Genomic DNA, 10413 nt, shown 5'->3' with positions numbered 1-10413 from the left:
TCCTCCTCCATGTTCAAAATTACAAAGTCAGCCGGAAATACTAGGGTACCTACTTTTACCAACATATTCTCTAAAATTCCACGGGGGAATTTAACAGAGCGGTCCGCTAGTTGAATTGCCATTCGGGTTGGTTTTAGTACCCCGGGGTTTAGCTTAACATATAATGAATAAGGCATTAAATTTATGCTAGCCCCTAAATCCGCTAATGCTTTAATGCATTCCAAATCTCCCAGGAGACATGGTATGGTAAAACTTCCAGGATCTGCTAATTTCTTGGTATTTTGTTCATCAAAATTGCTGAACAATTAGCATTCATGGTGATGGATGAAAGTTACTCCATTTTCTTCCGATTAGTAAGTAAGTCTTTTAAGAACTTAGCATACTTGGGCATACCTAAGATTACATCAATGAAAGGCATATTTATGTTAATTTGTTTAAACATATCTAGGAATTTTGACCTTTCGGCCTCTAGCCTTTCTTGTTGTTGTTTTCTTGGGTATGGGAGCGGTGGTTGATATGGTTTCACTACGGGTTTTTCCCATTCTTCCTTTTCAACCACTTTTTTTGGCTCCTTAACCGGTTCATCATTTCGGTTCAACAGAACACTAAAATCAGAATTTTTGGCATTTTTGGAGCATCGTATGCTAAACCACTCCATGTGGTGATAACATTGGCGTGCTCATTTCGAGGGTTCTTATTTGTATCGCCCGGTAAACTACCTGGTTTTCTCTCACTAAGTAAATTAGCTAAACCACTCATTTGTTTCTCCAAATTCTGAATTGAGGCTTGTTGATTTCGAAACTGGTGTTCGTTTTTCTCATTGGTTTGGTTTATATTTGTGACAAGCTGAGTTTGTGATGCAATCAACTTTTCCAACATACTCTCCAAATTTGACTTTTTTTCTTCCTGTTGGGGTTTTTGATAAAAACCCGGAGTTTGTTGTTGGAACCCACTACTTGACCCTTGTTGGTAATTGGAATTTTGACCTTGAGGGTTGTAGGGGTTGTTAAAGTTCCGGTTAAATTGGGCTCTTCCTTGAAATTGATTGTTATTTCTTTGGCTTATGAAAGCCACTTCTTCTTTTTGAGCCATTGTTAAACCGGCATCACAATCTTTTCCTAAATGAAGACCACCACAGTATTCACAACCTACTTTCATACTATGAATTTCCTTGGTGATTTTATCCATGGTTCGAGCAACACCATCTATTTTAACACTTAGGGAACTAAGGTCATCATAGGCGCCGGCGCTTTGGACTTGAGCATTACGAGTAATTGGACGTTATTGATGCCACTCATGAGAATAATCGGCTAGCTTCTCGATTATTTCATAAGTCTCTTGCTCGGTTTTGTCCATAAGAGAACCACCGGCCGCTTGGTCAATTGAAATTCGGGTTGCTACATCACAACCTTTGTAAAAGATTTGGACCTTTTGAAAGGTATCCAAACCATGGTTTGGACAACCTCTTAGCATTTTGGAAAATCGATTCCATGCTTCGTACAGGGTTTCCATCGGCTTTTGACAGAATTGGGTAATTTCGTGTTGGAGTCTCGCGGACTTGGATGCTGGAAAATATTTCTTAAGAAATTTTTCCAACATACCATCCCACGTTTCTATCGTAGCCTCGACCAATGAATCTAACCAACTTCGTGCTTCCCCTTGGAGTGTCCAAGGGAAAAGTCTTAAAAATATGGCCTGGTCAGTTTCTGGTTTAAGTTTAAAAAGAAGACATATCTCTTGAAAGAGACGAATATGTTCGTTTGCATCTTCATTCGGACCACCACCAAATTGACACCTGTTATTAATCATTTGAAGAATAGGTCCTTTTATTTCAAAAGTTACCTCACCAGTAGGTGGAGTAATAGCACTACCTTGTCCGGTCCGGGTTGCTTTCATCTTTGCTGCCATTGATTGTCGTGGTACCAACGGTCTTTCTCCTTCCATTTCAAAATTTGGGGGTTGAACGGGTTTACCAAAGTCTGAATATCGAGGCTTGGTCGTACTTGATTCTGAATCAAAGGTTTCTTGCTTTGATGAAGATTCAAAAATTTCAAGTACTTCTTTTGGAATCCTACCAAGCTTTCTATCAGGTTCTGTAAACGGTGTAAGTAATGGAGATTCTGAACTTCGGGTATGTGGCATATGCGACCTATAAACTGTCAATCACACAACTAACAAAAACTATTAAACATACCGATTCTATAAGTTTAAAAATCAAAGACTATTAATAATTTAAAATAATTAAGAAACTACTTAATCACAAATCAGTTAATAATTCTATTTTGACACAAAACTGTCCCCGGCAGCGGCGCCAAAAACTTGATGTGTCGTAAAGTGGTATATGAATTGTCGTATAAAATAATATGGAAAAATACCGATTAAAGATTGCTACACACTAACGGGCAGTGTACCCGATCGTGTAGTAGTATAGTAACTGGTTTAGTTTCGTGTATCGTTCCAAGGACAGTTGTATTAGTCAAACTAGAATTATAAACTATATTATGATTAACTAAGTAAATGAAATTTAAAGGTACAAGATTTATGTTTTGTGGCTTATTTAACGATTAGCCAAATCAGAGAAGAGTAAAAGTAAAAACAATATTTTTGGTCTTTTAAGTTTATAAGTGCAAGGAAAGCAATTAAGATAGTTTTGATATCAAAGAGATGAAATATGCTCATCTAGACTTTTTACCCTCGATGTGAATGTTTATTTAGGATTAAGATCGGATCGATTGGTTATGCACGAGAACTAATTGATCGGTTTACCAAGAGTAGTCTTGAATAAACACTCAAACGGGATTACACGACGCAAGTGATGTTCTTGTCATCTAAGACCTCCTATTTGTAATCAACTAATTCAACTAGTCTAAAGACTTGAAGAATGATCAAGTCAATGGTGTGTTGATCATGATCCACTCCTATGTCAACTAATGGTTTAGCTTAGTTCATTCCTTTGGTCTGGTTAAATGTTCAATTCACCCAACCCAAGTAATCAATTAAGTGTGGTAATAAGATCCCTATAAACGTCACTAGATAAGGCAAATTACTAACATCTATTAGTTATATGGAATTGAGTAGTGAAAATATGCATGACAGATTCTAGGGAATTGATCGTTCACCTAGACAACTACACATATCAATTAAGCTATCTGAGAGTATCTACAAGAGTCGTTCTTACATTCCTATATAGATTAACAGTTTGAACGCAACTTACCCCTTTTGGTAAAAGACGGGCAAACAATTGTCACTAGGTGTAAATCAATATACTAAATCAGCAAGATGGTGTTTCTTAGTTGAACAAGTATACTAACTAGTTGAATCAAAAAGATTAAACTTAACAAGAATGGTTCTTGTATTCAAACATCAAACTATCGTGCATGGTAACTATCAATCAAAAGTAAACATTCAACATCTCGGTTATTTATCTAGATGAACATAAAAGGAACTAGCCAACAATCATGCTAGAAAACTTAAACATAACAGTAACAAAGATAGAATTCATTGTAAATACAAGATTGACCTTTTTAGAGTAATCTTGGATGAAGCCCTTGAATGATCCTTGAATCTTCAATGATTTTAGTGTTTTTGATGCACTTTGATAAGCTCAAGAACTGTTTTGAATGATATGTTTTCGTCTCTGAACAGAAAGAAAACTGGCACACTTGGAATGAAGCTGGAAAGAGGTTTAAAAAGGCTGAAAAGTAGCTGGAAAGCACTGTGCGCGGCGCGCACATAAGGGGTGCACGGAGCGCACTACTCACCTACCACACTTTTACTTTCCAGTTTACAATCGCACTTCAATTTGGACGTTTCAGGTACTCGTGCGCGGCGAAGTGCGCGGCGCTCTCCGTTGTGCGCGGCGCGCTCTGTTGAACATGCGCGGGGCGCTCTCTGGTTTCCATTTTAATCAAATGTTCTGATCAAAGTCTTGAGTGCGCGGTGGTGTGCGCCGATAGTGCGCGGCGCGCACTGTAGCTTTCATTTTTCTGTTTCTTCGTTTCTTGTTCTGGTTTTGATCTTTGAGTTGTTTCATTCATTATCTTCAACATTTCTTCAAGTATTCAATGATTCTATGCTTAATTACAATACAACGGAATAATAATGGAAATATTACAAATTCGTATGAAATAACCGACGATAGGACTTGATATTGTGACTAATGATATGTCTATTTTGAGTAATATCAATATACATATATAACCTACTTACTTGCAATCACTTACACAATTACCTCATACCCACTAGCAATTTATATAGCAAACCATCGCAAAGTATAACACTAAAACTTCAAGACCACAAGCTAGCACAAACAATAACATATATAACTCGAACAATATAATATGCTACACTACAACACATAACCATGGTTAACCAATCGTACAAAGGAATGGTACTCGAATTTCCCATCGGTGTTCATAACAACCGTTAGTGTACAACGACATATATCACTAACCCTTGGGTGGAACGACAACACATATCCGTTCATAACAACTGTTAGTGTACAACGACATAATCACTAACTCATGGGTGGTATAGACAACACATATCCATTCGCACACGGGGAGGGTACTCGAATTTCCCATCGGTGTTCATAACAACCGTTAGTGTACAACGACATATATCACTAACCCTTGGGCGGTAACGACAACACATATCCGTTCATAACAACCGTTAGTGTACAGCGACATATATCACTAACTCATGGGTGGTATAGACAACACATATCCATCCTACACAAATAAATACATTATATACATACACGTATAATTATTCCACTCAACTTGAAAAGCCCGCACAAGTCATGTATGTAAATCGCCTCCAAATGCAACCGCAAACCTTTACCTATAATACGCATATAGGTATACACATAATCAACATACATTCTCTACAAGAGGATTTGACGCCAACACCCTTAACCAAGGGTTTATATCTACCTCCACAATCCGCCCATTTAGACACCTAAAGTGGACTTCACCAACTACCACTACAGGTGGTAATTCAAACCCCACAACAAAGTACAATTTAGCCCAAATCATACTTTACACCAATTAGACCAAACCTAGGTCTTAACATTAAATTACTACTTAGGTAGTAATCATTTCAAATGCCAAATACACCAAAAACTCCAACACGTGTAATATTGACCCATATTGCTTTTGACCACGTTTGACTTATGTTAAAAATATCATTTTAACCCAAAATCACTTCCCACGTTTACTTTCATTCAAAAACGTCATTTAACACTTAACAAAAGTGTTTAACATCCCTTTGACCAAAACTAGTGTCATCATCAAGTTTGACCTAATTCAATTTACCCATTTTGACCAAAGTCATAAAAATGCCCAAACTAACCAATAATCACTAACACAATTGAAAATAGCCCTAATACACCAATTAAACCAAATAACAAGTGTTAAACCCTTAACTTACCCAATTTGACACATAAACCCTAATTTTGACCCAATTCAAAATTAGTCAACCAAATAAGCCCAAATGTGTTTCAATACTTCCATAATCACTAAACCTAATGATTAAACTCATTTTGCAAGCCTTAAACTTGACCAAAACATCAACCAACCCAAAATCCACCAACGACACTATAAAACCCGATTACTAGCAACACTAAACTCACTTCATGAGTTTAAATGGGTTTCTCAACAAACCAAGTTCAAACCCTAACTTGAATATCAAATCAAACAATGAAATTTGGAGTTAGAACTTACCAACACTACCAAAACGTAGCCGTGAACGAGGAGAACAACTTTAACTCTTGTAACCCGACCCAAAACACTCTTCTTCTTCCCCGATTCGAGCTTTCTCTCTCTAAACCCTTTACTCTCTCTCGGGTTTGGTGTGTGAGTGGGAGGGAAGGAGAATGAAGAAAATGAGGTGGGGATAAGATTTTGGCCAGATATGTGGCCCTCAAATCGTCTACAAGCAAAAAGACAACTTTACCCTTCATTAAACTCATTAAAAGGCTGAAAAGCATCAGATCGTGCCTATCTCCGTGCCGCGGAGTACACCCTCCGCGCCGTGGCCTAAAGGGTGATTTTAGTTGACATTTTCAAGCTTTCTGACCCTCAAAATAGGCAAAATCCGCGCCGTGGAGATTCTGGTCGCGCCGCGGAGTTAGCCTATTTCATCCGAACTTCAGCAACTTGTTTCGTTCATAACTTTTTGACCGTAACTCCGTTTTCGATGAATCAAATATCATTGGAAATGTAATAAGATTTCCTTTCTAATGGTAAGGTTTTGAAATATCAACTCAAACTTTATTTGGGGTCGAAAAGGTACGTACACACCTTGTAACTCAAACAACGTCCAGTTTTCTTCGACATTCGAACAAGCAACACGTACACGCTTGGTACACTTCATATACGCATCGTACAATCATCTTTATACAAATATACAACCCTTCGTTCAACCCTTGTACACTATATATATATACATATATATATATATATATATATATATATATATATATATATATATATATATATATATATAAAGAATGTATATATGTGTATCGTGTATGTATATATGTTGTGTATATATATATATATATATATATATATATATATATATATTCGTTATACGTCGTACGTGCTCTTCATATAAACATCGTACGAATAAACGGGTCTTACAATATATATATATATATATATATATATATATATATATATATATATATATATATATATATATATATATATATATATATATATATATATATATATAGGGTCATCATTAAGAGTGAAGCACTTTTTTGGGGGAAAGTGTGGGGAAGTAATTTTTTTTTTTAAATTTGGTTTTTTTTGAATTTTTTTTTCCAGACATCAAAGTAGGTAAAAATATGAACATTTAAAAAAGACACTTTGTGACGAATATTATTATTTTGGCGGTAAAACACTCGAAGAAAAAAAATGAAAACATTCAATGCATTGAATGTTTTGATTCTGAGTTTATTTGCATCGTTTTGTTTTCATCTTGTGTGAAGTGTTTTTTTCAAAATTTAGCCCGATTTAGAGTTTAGGGTTTAGGTTTTAGTGTTTTGGATTTAGTCCCAAAACCCAAAACCCAAAACCCTAATATCTAAACCGTTCGTATTAAAATATTCAATCTAAACCCTAATTTTTAAACCTTAAACCCTAATTTCTAAACTCAAAACCCTAATTTCTAAACCCTAATAGCTAAACCCTAATTTTTAAACCCCTAATTTCTAAACCCTATTTTCTAACCCCTTAAAAAAACTCAGAATCAAAACATTCAAATGCATTGAATGTTTTTATTTTTTTTCGAGCGTTTTACCGACAAAATAATAACATTCATCACAAAGTGTCTTTTTTAAATGTTCATATTTTCATGTTATCTTAATGCCTGAAAAAAAATCGAAAAAAAAAAAATTTATTTCCCCTCAAAAAAGTGCTTCATTGTTGATTAAAAATCTCTCTCTCTCTCTCTCTCTCTATATATATATATATATATATATATATATATATATATATATATATATATATATATATATATATATATATATATATATATATATGACAAAAAGTGAGTAAAAAGTTAAGGGTAAACTGTAAAATAAACAAAAAAATATAGTGTAATAATAAAAAAAAAAATTAACCTCTAGACTTTTGTCGAAATACTATTAAATTAAAGCGGAGAAAGCAACAAGAGACGTTTTGATTTTTCGTTTAACGACCGAAAAATGCATAATGGAAAGAGAAATTACTCAAATAACCTATGTAAGACTCAATTAAGCAAATAGACCAAAAATCGTTGGAATACATTTCCTAAGACCACAAATAACTCTAATTGTGATGTAGAGTTGGTTGATGCACATGAAAATGAGTTTTTATCTGTGATGTGACTATGTCATTGAGTGAAATTAAATAATAGAGAGTGTTAAATTTGAGTCAATAAAAAAATTTAAGTGATATCATAAAATATAATTGAAAGTTTTGTATAAAAGAAATAAATTAATAATATATATACATGCTTATTAAATTCCGATTGGTCTGAAAATATCTAATGCTTAAAATTTTTCCCGTCAGTCCCCTTACTAACGCCCCTTGAGCGTCAGATCTGACGATGGGCGTCAAAAATGTCAACTGATTGTCAAATAACTCTTATGACGCAGCGTTATTTTTGATCTAACGGGCTATAGACGTGTGAATGGAGGAAAAAAAAATATGGTGGAGACCCATATTCAAACAACAACAGTCGCTCCCATTTGGTATTTAGTCCCAAAAGTGTTTATTTATTTAAATTTTTAGTATATTTAGAAATTAAAAAATAAAAGTATTTCTTATTTAGTTGTTTGATAATGTCTCTCCGTCTCAAAATAATTGTCCTGTTTGACTTTTAAAAGTCAATATTTTAAGTTTTGACTTCAAATATTTTACGATTTTTGCTATATAATTTTGGATGAAAATTATATGAATAGATTGATTTTTTTAATTGTATTTTCATTGATACAACTCTAATCAATTATTTTATAACACAAAGAATGATATTTAAAGTCAAAGTTGACGAAGAAAGACTCAAAAAGTCAAATTAGAATATTTATTTTGGAACGGAGAGAGTATAAAATATCTGTACCAGAAAGGAGACTTTTTTTTCATAAGTGATGATCCTTCCACAACCAAATTTTATCCATCCACCACTAATATGCTTTAAGAACTTGTATTGTACATTACCATGATGCATATTTAATAGTGGATGGGATAATATCTAGTGGTGGAAGGATATCATCCTTTACGAAAAAAGTCTGCAGGGAATTAAGTACCATAAAAATCAAATCAAATCAAATAACCAAGAATCACTAGTTAATGGGTGATGTTATCCATGTGAAAATTTGAGAAATCCATCATAAAGACGTTACAAAGGTTTAATTTTTGAATTTATTAAAATATCATTACCGGTAATTAATAAATAATTATTGAGTATTTATTTTATTGTCATTAGTTAATTAACACTTTTCTATATTGGCTTATTATTAAAACAGAATCATTCAGTCTTTTTTAAACAAACCACACCCATTTCACTCTTATATTCTAACTTAAATTCAATTCATAAACAAACCCAAAAATGTCTCCGCTCCACTTCATAATCTCATTCATCTGCATACATTTCAACCTCATAATTTCATCATCAACAACATCTTTCGTGTCACCGATAACACGAGACGAATTAACTCAACTCTACATCATTTCCATTTCAATCAAAACACCGCTTCAATCCACAAGCTTTCTCCTCGATTTAGGCGGTAAATTCAGTTGGATCGATTGTACTCCCAATAATTACATCTCTTCAACAAATCATTACATTCCTTGCGGCACAAGTCAATGTAATTCACTATATTCACTCGCCTGTTCTAATTGTTTTAAACCTTCTGGACCTGGTTGTCATAATAATTCGTGTGCTCTGTTTCCTGAAAATCCGGTTATTAAAAATACTATTTTAGCGCAGGCGTTGGTTGACTCACTTGCGTTGACTTTGACTGATGGTCAGACCGTTGGTCAATTGGCTGTTGTTCCGAATTTTGTGCTTTCGTGTTGTGATGACTCGTTGCTTACTGGTTTGCCTGATGGAGTCTCTGGTTTGGCCGGTTTAGGCCGGTCTAATTATTCGTTACCGGCTCAGGTTTGTTTACGTTATAACCCTATCCTTTTACATTATTCCCACTTGGTAAAGTTGTCAGTTTTGGTCCTTTTACTTTTTACTGATTGGAATTATTCTAGCGACTACTTTTTAGTTTTGATTCTTTACCTACGTTTAGTGTGTAGGCATGATTTTTACAGAATTTTAATAATTTTTGAATTTGAAACTTTTAAATTATTGAGAGACCAAAACGGTGGTATATAGCAAATTTAACCCCTTTTTTTCATTAAAGTAAGACTTTCTTTAAGTATATGGTTTGAAAATGATGCTTTATTAGTAGTTCATTGATGAAAAATACAAAAACTTGATATGTATTATAATTCAGTAGGCTTATAACTACTTTTAGTGGTCTGGTTCTTGACTGTAGGCTATTGATAATTAGAAGATAAAAGAGAGGGAGAGAAAATATTGATATTATTGGGTGTGTGTTCTTTCTTACATCCATCATCTATTTATACATAAGAATAATAACTGTATATAATCAATCACGAGATATGAATTGTAAATTTGTCTCCTAAAGTTGAATTATTGTGGATGGAGATATAAATTGTCAAACATTGTTTTTTGGCTTTTTATGATTATAACACTCCCTCTTGGATGACAATTTTTGTTTCATTGGAGATCAACTAGTACTGCCTCGTTAAAAACCTTGCTAAAGAAAATCCAGTGGGAAAAAACTTTAGCTAAGGGAAAAAGAGTGCAGCATGAGTTAACTCCCCCTCAAGTAGACATCGTTGAGCTGTT

The 10413-nt window shown here is 34.1% G+C and overlaps 1 protein-coding gene across 1 annotated transcript in view; it reads left to right on the top strand.

The window, feature by feature from the left end:
* Window positions 1-9060: 9060 nt before the first annotated feature.
* The window catches only part of LOC139875957 (probable aspartic proteinase GIP1), a 36414-nt gene continuing 35061 nt past the window's right edge, over window positions 9061-10413 (top strand). Inside the window, exon 1 of the mRNA XM_071863257.1 lies at window positions 9061-9651. Coding sequence (XP_071719358.1) covers window positions 9097-9651 — 555 coding nt within the window. The 5' untranslated portion in view covers window positions 9061-9096. The remainder of the gene's footprint in view (window positions 9652-10413) is intronic.

Source organism: Rutidosis leptorrhynchoides, chromosome 1 (assembly GCF_046630445.1).
Source record: "Rutidosis leptorrhynchoides isolate AG116_Rl617_1_P2 chromosome 1, CSIRO_AGI_Rlap_v1, whole genome shotgun sequence".
In the NCBI taxonomy this organism is placed as follows: domain Eukaryota; kingdom Viridiplantae; phylum Streptophyta; class Magnoliopsida; order Asterales; family Asteraceae; genus Rutidosis; species Rutidosis leptorrhynchoides.
The sequence above is the reverse complement of the archived record's forward strand: the minus strand, read 5'-3'. Positions and strand labels throughout refer to the sequence as shown.